We start from the raw sequence: 16,375 nt of genomic DNA on the forward strand, positions 1-16,375 counted from the left end.
AAAAGAATAATATAAAGTTGTACATAGTATACAACATAGTATATATACAACTATATACATAGTATACAACTGTACTAAGTTGTACATAGTATATTAACATTGAACAATCCAGAAAGGAACTAAAATAATTTCATTTATAAAATAAAATAGAAATAAATTTGATCAAAGGGGAGAAAGACTTGTACACTGAAAACTACAAAACATTCCTGAAAAAAATTAAAGAAGACCTAATAAATGGAAAGACATCCCAGGCTAATGGATTAGAAGACTTAAGATTGGGCTTCCCTGGTGGCGCAGTGGTTGAGAGTCCGCCTTCCGATACAGGCGACACGGGTTCGTGCCCCGGTCCGGGAAGATCTCACATGCCCGCGGAGTGGCTGGGCCCGTGAGCCATGGCCGCTGAGCCTGTGTGTCCAGAGCCTGTGCTCTGCAACGGGAGAGGCCACAACAGTGAGAGGCCCACGTACAGCAAAGAAAAAAAAAAAGAAGACTTAAGATTGTTTTTTGGTTGGTTGGTTTGGGGGTTATTTTCTTGAATTTTTTAAGTTGAGGTATCATTGATTTACAACATTGTATAAGTTTGAGGTATACAACATAGTGATTCACAATTTTTAAAGATTATACTCCATTTATATTTATTATAAACTATTGGCTATATTTCTTGTGGTGTACATTATATTCTTGTAGCTTTTTTTTTTTTTTTTGGCCACTCAGCTTGTGAGATCTTAGTTCCCCAACCAGGGATTAAACCCGGACCCTCAGCAGTGAGAGCATGGACTCCTAACCACTGGATCGCCAGGGAGTTCCCACTTATTTATTTTATACCTACTAGTTTGTACTTCCCCTACCCCTCTCTTCCTCCTCCCTCTTTTCCCTCTTTCCACTGATAACCACTAGTTTCTTTTCTATATCTGAGAGTCCTTTTCTTTTTTGTTATATTCACTAGTTTGTTGTATTCTTTAGATTCCACAGATAAATAACATTATAGTATTTGTCTTTCTCTGTCTGACTTATTTCACTAAGCATAATACCCTCCAAGTCCATCCATGGTGTTGCCAGTGGCAAAATTTCATTCTTTTTTATGGCTGAGTAGTATTCCATTGTGTGTGTGTGTGTGTGTGTGTGTGTGTGTGTGTGTGTGTGTGTGTACCACATCTTCTTTATCCATTCATCTGTTGATGGACACTTAGGTTGCTTCCATGTCTTGCCTATTGTAAGTAATACTACTGTGAGTATTGGGTTGTGTGTATCTTTTCAAATTAGAGTTTTCATCTTTTCTGGATATATGCCCAGGAATAGGATTGCTGGATCATATTGTAGTTCTATTTTTAGTTTTTAAAGGAAACTCCAGACCGTTCTCCATAGTGGCTGTATCAATTTACATTCCCACCAACAGTGCACGAGGGTTCCCTTTTCTCCACATCCTCTCCAACATTTGTTATTTGTGGTCTTTTTGGTGATAGCTGTTCTGACAGGTGTGAGGTGGTATCTTACTGTGATTTTGATTTGCATTTCTCAGATGATTAGCAATGTTGAACATCTTTTCATGTGCCTGTTAGCCATCTGTATATAGAAGACTTAATATTGTTAAGATAGATAACAGTACCACCCAAAACAGCTTACAGATTCAGTGTAGTCTGTATCAGAATCCCAAAGGCATGTTTTTGCAGCAATAGAAAAACCCATTCTAAAATTCATGTGGAATTTCAGGTGACCCCAAATAGCCAGAACAATCTTAAAAAACAAAAGTTGAAAAACTCAGATTTTAAAATTTACTGTGAAGTTACAGTAATCACAACAGTGTTGTGCTGGCTTAAGGATAGACATATAAGACTGATGGAGTAGAATAGAGAGCCCAGAAGTAAATCTCACATATATGGTTAATGGTTTTTCCAGTAAGGTTGCCAAGACCACTCAATGGAGAAAAGACAGTCTTTTCAACAAATGGTGCTGGTAAAATTGGATATCTATGTGTAAAAGATTGAAATTAGACCCATGTCTTACACTATATACAAAAATTAACTCAAAATGGATCAAAGTCCTAAATTTCAAAAAGAAAGGTATAAAACTCATAGAAGAAAACATAGGAGAATATCTTTATGACCTTGGATTTGGTAGTGGTTTCTTTAAAATGACACCAAAAGTATGGACAACAAAAGAAAAGTAGGTAAGTTGGATTTCATCAAAATTAAAAACTTTTGTGATCCAGAGGGCAGTATCAAGATAGTGAAAAGACAACCCACAGAATAGGAGACAATATTTGCAAATCATACAGCTAATAAGGGCTTAATATCCATAATATATAAAGACCTCCTACAATTCAACAGCAAAAAAAAGAAAAAAAAAAGACAGCCTAACTAAAATATGGGCAAAAGACCTGAATAGACATTTCTCCAAAGAGGATATACAAATGGCCAATAGGCACGTAAAATAACTTTGTTGGCGAGGATGTGGAGAAATTGGAACCAAGTGCATTTCTGGTAGGAATCTAAGATGATGCAGCCACTATGAAAAACAGCTGGCAGTTCCTCAAAAAGTTAAATATAGAATTATCATTGACCTAACAATTCCACTCCACTCCTAGGTAGATACCCAAAGGAATTGAAAACAGGGACTCAAAACAGATATTTATACACCACAACATTGGTCACAATAGCCAAAAAGTGGAAACAACACAAGTATCCACCAACAGATGAATGAATAAATAAAATATACTATAAACATACATTGGAATATTATTTAGCCATAAAAAGGAATGAAGTTCTGATACATGGTACAACCTGGGTGAACCTTGAAAACATTACAATAAGTAAATTAAGCAGACAAAAAATGACAAATATCATATGATTCCACTTACATGAGGTATCTAGAATAGGCAAATACATACAGACAGGAATAGGGGTTTCCAGGAACTGGGGGATAAGAGGAGTGTTTTGCTTAATGGGTATAGAGTTTCTGTTTGGGTTGATGAACATGTTCTGGAAATAGATACTAGTGATGGTTACACATCAAGATGTACTTAATGCCCCTGAATTGTACACTGTAAATTGGATAAAATGGTAAATTTTATGTTATTTATATTTTAAACATAATTGTTTAAAATTTTAATTATACATAGTGATTTACGTACATAAATTATATATAGTGGTTTAGGTACATAAGTAAAGATGGAAGGGAATATGAAGACATGAAAAATTACTAAATTATCATGTGATTATATTATTTTGAGTAGAAATAAAGTTCAAATAAAAGTTTCATTTTTAGCTAAAGAATAGTTATGTTGATTAATAATTTTTAAAACCTTCGAATTTATACAGGAAGAGCTTTTCAGAGTAATTCATATAAGGGAGAGTTGGTGTACTGTATCTGTGCTAGAACATTTTGAACAATTTTAGGTTCTTATAAAATTGTCTAGATTTTAATGAAATCTGTTTTTTCTTTAGCTTGACAGGGCCAATTCTCTGTTAAACCAGACTCAACAACCTTACAGGTATCTCATTGAATCAGTGCGCCAGAGAGATTCTAAGATTGATTCACTGAAGGAGTGTATTACCCAACTTGAGAAAGACGTCAGGTAAACCATCTACAAATCTTTTATTTGAGTAATAAAGGCATTGTAAGCACAATACTGCTATAGACGAATTCAGGTTGGAAATTGTGAAGAAAATATTGAAATAACGAAGGGGGTCTTAAATGTAATGAGTTCAATTTCTCTTAGAAAAACTAAGTCACATCACATTTAAGGTGTTCAGAAACAGATAAAATGTACAAATTTACTTAGATTCATGTTGACTTTACCAAGGAATTTTTAGGCATTTCTTCCACTGACCCTTTACATGAAGTAAACCATGAATTACCTCGATGTAAATAAATTCCTTTCACTTCCTTAGATTGAAATTGTTTTCTTACATGACACCTTATCCAAAAGACTTGCTCCACTGAATAATCATTCAAATTCTTTACCTGTTCATCTATATGATCATTTTAGTCTTTTTAAATAACAGTAGAAGAATGATTCTATATAAAGAAAGAGGTTTTAATTCATGGATGCTTAGTTAGTTGGCTTGTTATTAGATTTTAAGATTATTTAGAATAAGTAATTAGATAAATTATCAACCAATTTATAAAGGTAGAAGCAAAGAATTAGATGGGAGAGAAAATTCTTAAATTAAGGAATTAGAAAAGGTAGTTTATTGAAAAATATAGTTATTGGAAAAGATAGCTATTAAATTCAGGTTTCCTAAGATATATAACCAAAAATATAAAACTGCTGGTAATTAACTCCAAACTGTGAGTGTTCTTTTTGATAAATCAGAGTAGCTATCTTTTCCTCTCGTTTCTACCCCACCAAAATAATTGGTCCAAAACTTTATTCCTGATCAGAATTTTTTGACAATATAATGAAGTCATTTAAAATCACATTTATGTTTTAAATGTCAACATGAGTAACAATTTATTTGTAGATTAATTTTAAAGTTAAAATTAATATTTAGAATATTCATAACCAGCATTAATAAATCAATTCAGTGAATTAATTAAATAGTTCTATAAATAGCTGTTGGGAGCAATAGAAATTATGTCTCATCATTCACTGGAGACTTGCTTATCTTAAGGAAATTGAGGAAAGAACCCCAAAGAGAACCTTTCTTTCCATATTATATATTTGATATATTTGAAATTTTGTATATGTTTTGTCTTACCTTTGTAATCTTGGAGCAGGGATATATAAAAGGCCTGTGGAAAAAATTACCTCTTTCACAGTTACCTTCAAGTAGGTTTATTTGAATAGTTATTTTACCAAGAACTAGGAAAGCTGAAAATGTTTAATATAAAGAAAAATAATAGCCAGCTACAGGAGAAAATTGTAATGATGAACAAATTCAGCCCTAGAGAAATTTAGCACCTTGTCATCTAAAAACATATTAGTTTTGTGATAGGGCCAAAATTTGAATCCAGATCTGTCTGCTTTCTAATTCCATACTCTTAACCATTATGTTATACTGCCTCCCTATGTTCTAATCTGAATAAGGGATAATTTTTCTTTAACTAATGTAATTAACGAAAAGAAGCAAAAAAAAAAAAGTGTAGAATAGTGGTTAAAAGGAAGGCTTTTAATGAGTTGATAATTGTTGAGGCTGGGTGACAGATACATTGTTATAGTTTCTCTCTTGAAATATTTCATAATAAAAAAAAAAATTCCCTATCTGCATTGTCCAATATGGTAGCTGCTAGCTACATGTGGCTATTGGGCATCTGAAATATGGTTAGTGTTTCTGAGGAACTAAAATTTTAATTTTATTTGAATTAAATTAATACTAATTTTCATTGCCACTTGTGGCTAGCTAATAGCTATGGTATTGGACCCTATAGCCAATTTTCTCATCTGTGAAATGAGAGTAGCACCAACAGCACCTAATTCACATGGTTATTCAGAGGATTAAATGATATAACCTTTGTAATATATATAGCACTATTCCTATACATTGTTAAAAATGCTTTTTAAATGTTTGCTATTACTAGTATTGTCTTATATTTAACATATTTTTATGTTGAAAATTATCTTTGAAGTGAGAAATAACATTTCTCAAAATATGCTGAATTTTGACAAAAATTAGGACTCCCTTAATTACAGCAACAGTAATCACAAGAACTATGCCAATTATGGAATTAAACAAAAACAAAATATTTGTGTGCTAAAACATCTGAAGGCTTTAAAGCTGTCTGTGTCTCATATATTTATTGTATACTATTTTAGTAGATTCTGAACTAATATTTCACAGGATATGAAGTCTTGCTCTTCATTGAAGCAACTATCTTCTAATGTGAAAAGTTAAGGTGCTTTCAGAATTTTAATTATGGCTTGTGAGATGCTGTAGCTGTACCCTGATGACGTGAATGAAAGGATGTGATGCCATACAATACAATCAACAAGTCAGATACAACAGGTTAGATCACATTTCTATCTACCATCACCCTGACTCTGAGCCAACGGCATTTCAAATAGAGTAGAATTATCCTGGGCTTTGACTACACGTCAGCTGATTTCTCTTCTCATGGTAAATGTGTCTGTAAATGTAGATATTAATGTGAACATCAAGGGGTAGTTGTGAAAATTAAATGAAGTAACATATATAAAAAGCTTCCGGCACACAGGAGGACTCAGTAAATGTTACCTCCCTTCCTTTTGTCCTTCATTAATTCGAAATTTAAACATTCGATGATCCATCCAGAAGATGACTAAGTGATTATGTTCCTTGATCATTCCTGTTACTTTTTGCTGGGTGTGGATTTTAATTGTAAAGAATACTTACATTAACTGGTTAATTTGTAAATGTTTCTCTAGCTTATACAATAAAAGCTCTTTAAAGAACTGAATATAAATTTTATCATTTTCTTACAAAATAAAACAATATCACATCCACAACTTGCCAATTTAGCCATCGATACAATTTATTCAATGCCTAGAAAGATTAGCGCAAACATGCACTAAAATGAAATTGTGATAAACATGTTAAAAGCTAACATTTGAGATATCACTACTAACTGTCATTAAAGTAATACTCTGTTCTAAAAGTAGTACTTTTAACTCTCCTCCACCAATCCATAAGAGACAATCTGGGTTATAGTGTTTGATCTATAGTTCAGGACCAAAGGAAGCATAGAAAGAGAATAAGTAGCATAAGTTTTCTTTCTCTGTTTTCAATTCGCCATTATCGTTAACTATTCATTAGGAAGAAAAGACTACTTAGGCACTTATAAGGCTAGGCCAGAGTAGTATTGATCCAGGAAGTTAAAGAACAATATATCAGGAATATGTTTTCATATAGCAGGTGAAACAGAGCCATAAACATGAATTTCTGAGTAATAATTACAGTGAATTGAACAATTATGTGTAATATACCATTCACGGTAGACGTGCTCATAAGGAGATTTGTTTTGTAGTTGCTTTATGAGTCACGCATAGAAGCTTTGTATTTTAAAGGTAAGTTTCCACTGTTATGAAATTGTCTTTATGGAGACTAAACTTCTATTGAGTAATTACTGTGTGTGGAAGAACACAGTATAATCATCATCGTATTCAGTTTTAGAGACCCACGTGTTGAAGGTAGTCTCCCTTGTAATTTAAGAAAGAGAAGGCTAAGACTTTGAAAATATATATCCAAGTATTGTCTGTGGAGGCAACGTCTTGCAAATAGAACTGAGTTGCTTTGTCAACCAGTTTATCCACTTACCTTTTATTCCATGTTATATGTTTAGTTTTGTTATTTAAATATGGAATACTTACTTTATTCTGAAAAAATTAAACACTACATATAAAGCATTTGTAATGAATTATTCAGTCAAAATTCTTTAATTACATCAACATTCCGTTCCTATTACACTACACTTTATTTAATGGGTCTGTTGGTATTTGAGAGCCTACGTGTGTGTGTCGTGTGTCTGTGTATGTGTTTGTGCAAGCGCACCCATGTATGTACTGCATGTAAGCGCATGTTTACATTCTGTGTGTATGTGAGTACATGTATACGAACATGTATATGTGCATGTATATGAACACATCTGTTCCTTGAATATTCCTATTCGTATTTACTGAACATTTATTTTCACTTTGAAAAATATTTTGGGGACTTCCCTGGTGGCTCAGTGGTTAAGAATCCACCCACCAGTGCAGGGGACACAGGTTCGAGCCCTGGTCCGGGAAGATCCCAGGTGGCACAGAGCGGCTAAGCCCGCACACCGCAACTACTGAGCCCACACGCCGCAACTACTGAGCCCACACGCCGCAACTACGGAAGCCTGCACATTCTAGAGCCTGTGCTTTGCAACAAGAGAAGCCACTGCAGTGAGAAGCCCGTGCACCGCAATGAAGAGTAGCCCCTGCCCACCGCAACTAGAGAAAGCCCACATGCAGCAACGAAGACCAAACACAGCCAAAAAATAATAGAAAAATATTTTGTCTTCAGTGTGACCCTAGCTAAAGAGAGAATTTTAAAGTTACAGAAACACCTGATCTTTACCGTGCTTTGGGGGACTCAAGCAGAACACAGCGCTCAGTTTCCTTTTTATCATCTAGTTCTTTTCAACTCCTCGGCTCAGTAGGATCTCTGACGCCTAACTCCAAAAGTCAGTTTGTTTTTATGCTGAGCTGCTTACCTTTATTGACATTTAATTACTGTTTTCCTCTGATGACTGTTTCTCATCTAAATTAGTAAAACGATATAGCATTTTGTAGAGTTTTATGTGCTCGGTGTTTTATGTAATCATTCATTAGATAATTCACATGTCCCTTTGACATACATGAGTATTATTTTCCACTTTTACGGATGTGAAAACAGGTTCAGTGGGGTGGTATGTGTCGTGCTTTACACCACACAGTTGAGTCAGTGGCACAGTTGGAAACAGAAGTCAGAGTTGCATCTAGTCTTTCTTCTCAGAGGACAAACTCTGATGCTTCCTTGGGGAAGTTCTCAATTAGTAGGAAGGAGGAAAATGTATGTTTTTTTTTACTCTTAAGTCCTTGGAATTACCAGTGCTTTCAGAATACTACTACTATTCACTGAGTTTAAAAAAACTTCTCCGTAATATTTTGAAAATTGGTGGCATTCTATTTTCTTAAAGTATAACTTAAAACATCTTACCTGTTCAGCAAAACAATTCTCATTAATTTTACCGTTACAGATTTTGTTTTGACATTCAAGGAATTATGTTGCTTCAATTCAGTGTTGCTTTTCTTAATCCTTGTAGTGCTTTCTGGGTAGACTCATCCCAGTGGCATTCAAAGAATATTTTATTTAATGGTTCTAAATATTTTTATATGTTGAATAATCAAACTCCTGACAATATAAGACAGGCCTCAAATATTTATGTTTTAAAATATTAACATGTCCTTACAATTAGGCTTCTCATCCTTTCCTATCAGAAGATAGGTCATTTCAAAAAGAAATTCACAATGCGGACTTAGAAGTTGAAGATTGAACTAAGAATTTGGAGACAAAAATTGTTTCCCCGAGGGCTTCCCTGGTGGCGCAGTGGTTGAGAGTCCCCCTGCCGATGCAGGGGACACGGGTTTATGCCCCGGTCCTGGAAGATCCCACATGCCATGGAGCAGCTGGGCCTGTGAGCCATGGCCACTGAGCCTGTGCTCCGCAACGGGAGAGGCCACAGCAGTGAGAGGCCCGTGTACCGCAAAAAAAAAAAATTGTTTCCCCGAATTTACTGTAGATCAAATATCTGATTCATTTATCTCACTCAGTTATATACCTGGTAATTTAGTATGTGATAAATTATAAGATACTACTTTCAGTTTTAAGGATAAATGTTGTACTTTGACTTTCAGTGTCTCAAATTTTAATATGGTGCCCATACGTACTTTCTTTTTACCTTTTATATAAGTCCCACTTCATCTTTTTACATTTCAGGAGTAACCAGTCATCTTTAAAACACCAATTTTATGCCCCTACTAGGCAGGAAAGTATTCTCAGAAAGCATCTCAGTTGCATTGTCAAATAGTTGTGAAAAGAAAAAGTATTCTTATAAAATAGCCAGGCCAATGATTGAATCAAACATTGTAGTCACTGATCTGATATCTTTATGAACTATAAATTTAATTTTTCTTTAATTCAAACCATCAGATTTAGTCTTTTGCTATTTATTATTTGTTAATTAAATTTATATTAGTATGACAACTTTTAAAAACTTGGTGGGTTTTTTTTTTCCAGCAATTTAAATAAAGAAAAGTCAGCTTTACAGCACATGAAGAATCAAATGGCATTAGATTTGGAACAACTTCTGAATCATCGTGAGGTACTTTTTCCATTTTGTCATAATTTTTACCACCTTAGGCTTTTTCAAAATCATATTGGGTTAAGATTATTGGATCCCAGTAGTCTGTGTTAATTATGAGTTAATTCTTATTTCTGGAATGCTCTTTCTTGATGGCCCCTATTGCCTTGTTCATACTCTCTCATTGTCATTTAATAATTATCTGTCTTATCTAGACAGTAAATTTAATATTTATTCTGTCTTATCTCCCTCCCAGTTTTCTTTTTTTTTTTTTTTTTTTTATTTGGCTGCGTATCTTTAGTTGTGGTATGCGGGATATTTTAGTTGTGGCATGTGGACTCTTAGTTGCAGCATGTGGGATCTAGTTCCGTGACCAGGGGTCAGACCCAGGCTCCTTGCGTTGGGAGTGCTGAGTCTTTCCCCCTGGACCACCAGGGAAGTCCCTAGACAGTACATTTCTTTAGTGTACCTCTGTCTTATTCATCATTGTATGGCCAGTGCCTGGTGTACAATATTTGTATTGAACTTTAAAATTCATAAGTTTTCTTTTAATTTGTTCCTCACAAAAAATATTTTAAAGGTAACAGAATCCCTATTTTATAAAAGAAGAAAATCAGGTTTTTGTGGCTTCCCCAGAGCCAGGTGGTAACTAAGAGATAACCCCAGTTTTTTTTCCTCATTTTTTTAAGTCAGATTTATTGAGATATGATATACAATAAAATTTACCCTTTCCAGCATACGTTTCTATGATTTTTGACTAATGCGTACAGTTGTGTAACCATCACCATAATCAATATATAAAATCGTTCCATCACCCCAGAAAATTCCCTCTTGACCCCTTTGTAGTGACCCTTTTCCCTAACTCCGGTTGATCTGTTTTCTATCCCTATAGTTTTGCCTTTTTTTTTTTTTTTTTTTTTTTTTTTTTTTTGGTGTGCAGGCCTCTCACTGTTGTGGCCTCTCCCATTGTGGAGCACAGGCTCCAGATGCTCAGGCCCAGCGGCCATGGCCCACGGGCCCAGCTGCTCCACGGCATGTGGGATCTTCCCAGACCGGAGCACGAACCCGTGTCCCCTGCATCAGCAGGTGGACTCTCAACCACTGCGCCACCAGGGAAGCCCTATTAGTCTTTTTAGTCTCGGTTTTTTCACTTACCATGAAACAGATCAATCTATGTTGTTGTAAATATTAGTAATTTGTCCTAATTTTTATTGCTGAGTAGTATTCCATTGTATGGATATACCACAGTTTGTTAATCCATTCACCAGCTGATGGACATTTGAACTGTTTTCATTTGGGAGTGCCTATAAATAAAGCTGCTGTACACAATTGTGTACGTATTTTTGTGTAAATATAAGTTTCCATTTCTCTTGGTAAATACGAGGAACAGGACTGCTGGGTCATATGGAAAGTGTTTCATGTTGTAAGAAACCACCAGACTATTTTCCAAAGTGACTGTATCTTTTGCATTCCCACCAGCAGTGAATGAGAGTTCCAGTTGCTCTGCATCCTTGCCAGCAGTTGGTACCGTTAAGCCTAGTTTTTTAATCCATGAATTTTTTCCACTGTACTATCACTGCCTTGTCTTAGCCATGTTTTTACCGTTTTGCTGTCCTAACAGAGAAAAAATGCTCAAAACAGATCATTGGTTTATGAGTATCCTGAAGACATTGTTTCCTAGTCTGGGAAAGATATATCAGGTATTTGGGAAGAAATTATTGGAAGGAAATTATTGAGAGAGATGAACTAGGGAATATTCCTGGAAGCAGCTCAAAGATGCATATCATCTAGAAATGGTGTCAGGGGAATTGGGGGAAGTGCCCAGAACAGCCAGTAGATAACAGTTGAATAAGAATAACTTGGATAAATAAAATTTTTTGCAAGTTAAAATCAGGGCTGAGACTAAGGTGAGGGCAGCCAGGCACTGAAGGCACAGAATAGAGGAGGTGCCCCCTCTCAGAGGCATGCACAGTGCAGCGCTGGCACCTGAGACCTTGCCTTACCCTAGTCAGGACCCTGTGAAAATGATCTAGTATGAATCATTGCTTCAATCAGCTAAATTTTCTCAGTTTAAATTAGTGACTCATAAAGAGACCAAATGAACATTTAAAGTGTTTCATTTTCTTTTTGCACTGGGCAGCTCTTGCTCTAACTTTTTAAGTGGTGTCACTTAGTTCTGGTAAGACTGTTTATCGTAATATGAAATGAGATCCCCACCTCATTTACATAGTTGTCCAATATGTGTTACATGAAAAAAGAAAATGAGTGGGATAGTTCTAGGTTGACAATGCTAGGATAGTTGAGGCATGGCCACAGAAGATTTATTTTCTATTCGTGTTAGCTCAAAACTGTTAGCTTAAAACTTCTCTCACGTTGGGAGTTCAATTGTGGTCTTAAGGGTTTCCAGGAATGATAAAATCCATAGTGGCCTCTTATTCTATAAACTTCTAGCATTTATACATTCAAAAATGGTTGTGTGGGGCTTCCCTGGTGGCGCAGTGGTTGAGAGTCTGCCTGCCGATGCAGGGGACACGGGTTCGTGCCCCCGTCTGGGAGGATCCCGCATGCCGCGGGGCAGCTGGGCCCGTGAGCCATGGCCGCTGAGCCTGTGCGTCCAGAGCCTGTGCTCTGCAACGGGAGAGGCCACGACGGTGAGCGGCCCGCTTACCGCAAAAAAAAAAAAAAATGGTTGTGTGTGTTTGGAAAGTGTATTAGGTGATTTTTATTCTCATCTTTAGAGAAAATGTATTAACCTAATAATAAAAAAAAAGTGAAGAGAGGGTGAGTATGGAGAAAATTAGCCTTTTTTATTTTGCCTTTTCAGACTACAAAGCTCAGCTGAGTAAATATATTAGGTTAAAGGATCTGCCCAAAAAATACTAACTGAAAGATGTGATCATAAATTGAATTGAGATCTCATATCTGTCCACGTCCGTCTATTCTGAATTCTCCAGGTTCTGTCCCTGTATTCAGTGAAACCTTTGGAAAGCAGAGAGAAGGGGAAAGGGGCAAAATATCTCTCCCAACAAAATTCCTTCCATTAAGGCACAATTGAATGTCATGACCTCTGCCTTTATAGAAGATCGGAATAAAATCTGGTGTCATTTCTCTTTGTTTCGTGAAACTATTTAAGGCAATCTACTAAGTACTTCCATTTATATTACATAATTTAGTCTTTGCTACAGTACCCTGAGATAAATATCTTTGTCCCTACTTTTACAGACGAAACTGATGCTGATAAGAGTTAAGCAACTCAACCATACTTACTGTCGAAACTTTTTTTTTTTTTCTGAAACAAAAGCTTATGATCTTTCTCCTTAGTCACATTTAGACAAAAATCTCAGGATGAATTACTGCTTGTGTGAGTTCCAGGAAAATTTTTGCCTCTGTAGATGAAGTTATATCCTTCTGTCTTTTTTACAGAAAATGAAAACTATGTAATTTAATGTGCTTCCTTTTCGTCTTAGTTGCCAGAAAAGTCAGAGCTGAATATCTTATCCAGGTGTTGTAATCTTTTTTTTCTTTTCTTTCACTTTTGATGCTTCAGAATAACTTTTTCTTTGTCTTTCAAGTGGAATGTAATCCTTTTTACCCTTAAATGTCTTCATTTATGCTAAGAGCTTTTAGGTATAAAAATATAAATCTTAAATAATTAGGTTTTACAAAAGGTAAAGGAAAAGATTGATAGGATCTCACTCTTAGTTAACATTGTCAGGGCTTCAAATTAAGCATTCAGTTTTGAGTATACGAAATGTGATTCCTTAGAATGGCTTCTCTCTCGTTGAGCATACCTCTCGAGTCTTCTTTAATGGCCTTCATTTTTCATTCATATTTATCCACTCATATTTGCCTTAATGAAACAAGATTTGCTGAACACCTTTGGAAATTTTAATTCTGCTTTTATTTGTATATATTTCATCATGTGTCCTTAGAATCTAAGCTTTCAAAAGTAGGAGAAGTATCTTTAATCAGCCATGTATCTAATAGAATACTGAGCATAATTTTAAGAAACTGATATAAAAGCCTTTCTCTGATTTCTTTTGCAGCTGTATTAGGGGGAGTGGTAAGAGCCCCACTTAGGAAGCTATTTCAGTATTTCATTGAGCAATAGGTGGTATCGTGAACTAAACTGGTGATGATGGTGTCCAACAAGCAGGGACCAATTTGAAAACTATTTAGAAAGCAGAATCACTGGGCTTGGTGACTGACTGAATTTAGGGAATGATGAAGAGAGGAGGAATGAGAATTGATGCCTAGGGTTTTGGCTTGTATCCTGGGTTTATGGTGGTGCTACAAAGAACATAGGAGGAATAGGTTTGGGAAAGAAGAACTCAAGAAAATATCTAAGTGGATATATTCAGTAGAGAGTTAAAAATGTAGGTTCTGGAGCCCAAGAAAGAGAAGTTATCTGGAGGTGGAGATTTGAGAGTCAACAGCATAAAGATGGTGCTTTACATGGAAGTAGATTAAATGAACTAGTAAGGGTATATAGCGTGAGAACAGAAAAAGGCCTAGGACAGATTCTTGATGAGCACTAATATTTAAGGGCTGGGCAGAGCAAAAAATGCTTACTCAAAGAAGAGTGAGGAGTGACCAAAGAAATGGCAGGTGCCTCAGGAAAAGAGTAGACCCACGCGAAGCCAGAAGCATTCAGAAGGGAGGAAGTTGTCAGCAGTGGCTTAGGCTGCCAAGGGGCCAAGTCGAACAAAGATGAAAAAGAAAATGGTATTTGGATTTAACAAGATGTTTAAAAAAAGCAGTTTCAGTGGCACTAAAGGCAGATTGCAGTGAACTGATAAATAAGTAGAAGTTGAAAAATAGTAAAAGGAAAACTAGGCAACCCTTTGAATAAGAGAATATAAGGTGATCAGGAAGGGAGCATGAGATCAAGGGCCTTTACCTCCCAGAGTTGGAGAGTATCCGGCTTAAATGGGGATAGGAAGGAACCAAACAGAGAGAGACATTGAAAGTACAAAAGAAAGGGATGATCAAGTGAGCAAAAGTGTTGGGAAAGGAGCAAATCCAGGGCGAAGTGATGGGATTTAACTTTAGACAGGTGGGGTACCTTTTCCATTTTGCAGGGGAGAAATCAAAATTACGTTAAAAGTAATAAGTTAGTAGGTTTGGTGGTAAGAATTTAGGGAGTTCCCTTCTAATGGGCAAGACACATGATAAGATCAGAGTTTTGAGGAAAATAGAAGTTTGAAATAGCTATGTAATAAATGAGTGATGTACATTACAGAAACAAATAATTGCCAAGATGAAATGTCATATATTTGTAGTAGTGCCATTCTGTGTAATTTTTCTCTAGCAGCTTACACTCAGCATGCTAGGTGCAACCATGGAGAAGGTGGACAGCTGGATTAACCCAGAATTACATATCTACTTGTTCAGCTCTCTTCTTAAATTCTAAGGCTGGAATTACTCTTATATTCCTTACATCACCTATATTTTGTAATACTGTGGGAAATGCCAGCAGTCAGACAGGCAGGATGGCTCTGCTACTTAATAGCTATGGATTCTTTTTTTTTTTTTTGAAGAAAATTTTTTAGAGCAGTTTAAAGTTCACAGCAAGATTGAGAGGAAGGTACAGAGATTTCGCATATACCCCTGCCGCCGCCCCCGATGCACAGCCTCCCCAGAGTGTGGACATTTGGTACAAATGATGAACCTATGCCAACATGTCATAATCACTTAAAGCTCACAGTTTAATAGCTATGGATTCTTGAGACAATAATTTAACCCCTCTAAACTCAATTTTCTCATGTATAAATAAAGGTAATATCTACTTTACAGGGTTATATGAGAATTAAACAATGTAGTACATTCCTGGCATGTGACAGTAACTCAGTGAATGTAGGACCCTTCCCTCTTTTCCTTCCTTTTCAAGAGTCAGTTCAAATGTTATCTATTCTTTGAAACCCTTCATAACTCAATAAAGAAAAACTTATCTTTGTTTTTTACTTCTTTCCCATAACTTTAAAAATACTTGTATTAATATTCCTATCACTATATATCACAATTACACATCTGTCTTGCCAATAGAGTGCCTAGTTTTCCTTTGTGTATTAGCCTTTAGCACAGTATTTGGTAAGTATTCAATTGAATGTTTGTTAAACTAACTATGATCTTTTCCAACCTTCAATAATAATTGCAATAGAAGCTGTCAAATTAGAAACCAGCCTTTAATATATTCACATTCTCTCTCCTCAAAAGTAAATATTTGTGGAATATAAGAAATCTGTTTCTCAAACCTGAGATTCTTCTACCCTTTCACTCACTACTTCTGCCAATAATCTCTCTCAAGGTCCACAAGCATTTCAGTTAGTATTTAACCAGCATTTAACCAACCACTTCTTACTAAGTGCCTAGCGTGTGCAAGGCCTCACACTTACCTGGTTGGACTAACTCCCATGGTTCCAGATAACTTGCCTTTTATTGCAGTGAATGTCACTTAACAAAAAGAAAACAAACCCTACAGTTAGCCAGGTTTCTGAAAAGTGAAGTCACAGTATAATTATCATTCTTTTATGGTATGTTTATGTTCCAGGACTCTAACTCCTGTGTTCTTTGTGATTTCTCGGAAAGTTTC

The 16,375-nt window shown here is 35.7% G+C and overlaps 1 protein-coding gene across 5 annotated transcripts in view; it reads left to right on the forward strand.

Moving 5' to 3' along the window:
• Nucleotides 1-16,375, forward strand: part of PIBF1 (progesterone immunomodulatory binding factor 1) — a 212,087-nt gene that overhangs the window by 173,425 nt on the left and 22,287 nt on the right. For 3 of the 5 annotated variants that reach the window (XM_032611460.1, XM_032611461.1, XM_032611464.1), the window contains 2 exons: nucleotides 3,444-3,574; nucleotides 9,720-9,804. In XM_032611460.1, the coding sequence (XP_032467351.1) occupies nucleotides 3,444-3,574; nucleotides 9,720-9,804 (216 nt within the window). Of the gene's footprint in view, nucleotides 1-3,443; nucleotides 3,575-5,780; nucleotides 5,946-9,719; nucleotides 9,805-16,375 lie in introns of those variants that run through there. The other 2 variants (XR_004346695.1, XM_032611462.1) reach the window with 2 other exon arrangements.

The sequence above is a fragment of the Phocoena sinus genome, chromosome 18 (assembly GCF_008692025.1).
Source record: "Phocoena sinus isolate mPhoSin1 chromosome 18, mPhoSin1.pri, whole genome shotgun sequence".
NCBI lineage: Eukaryota > Metazoa > Chordata > Mammalia > Artiodactyla > Phocoenidae > Phocoena > Phocoena sinus.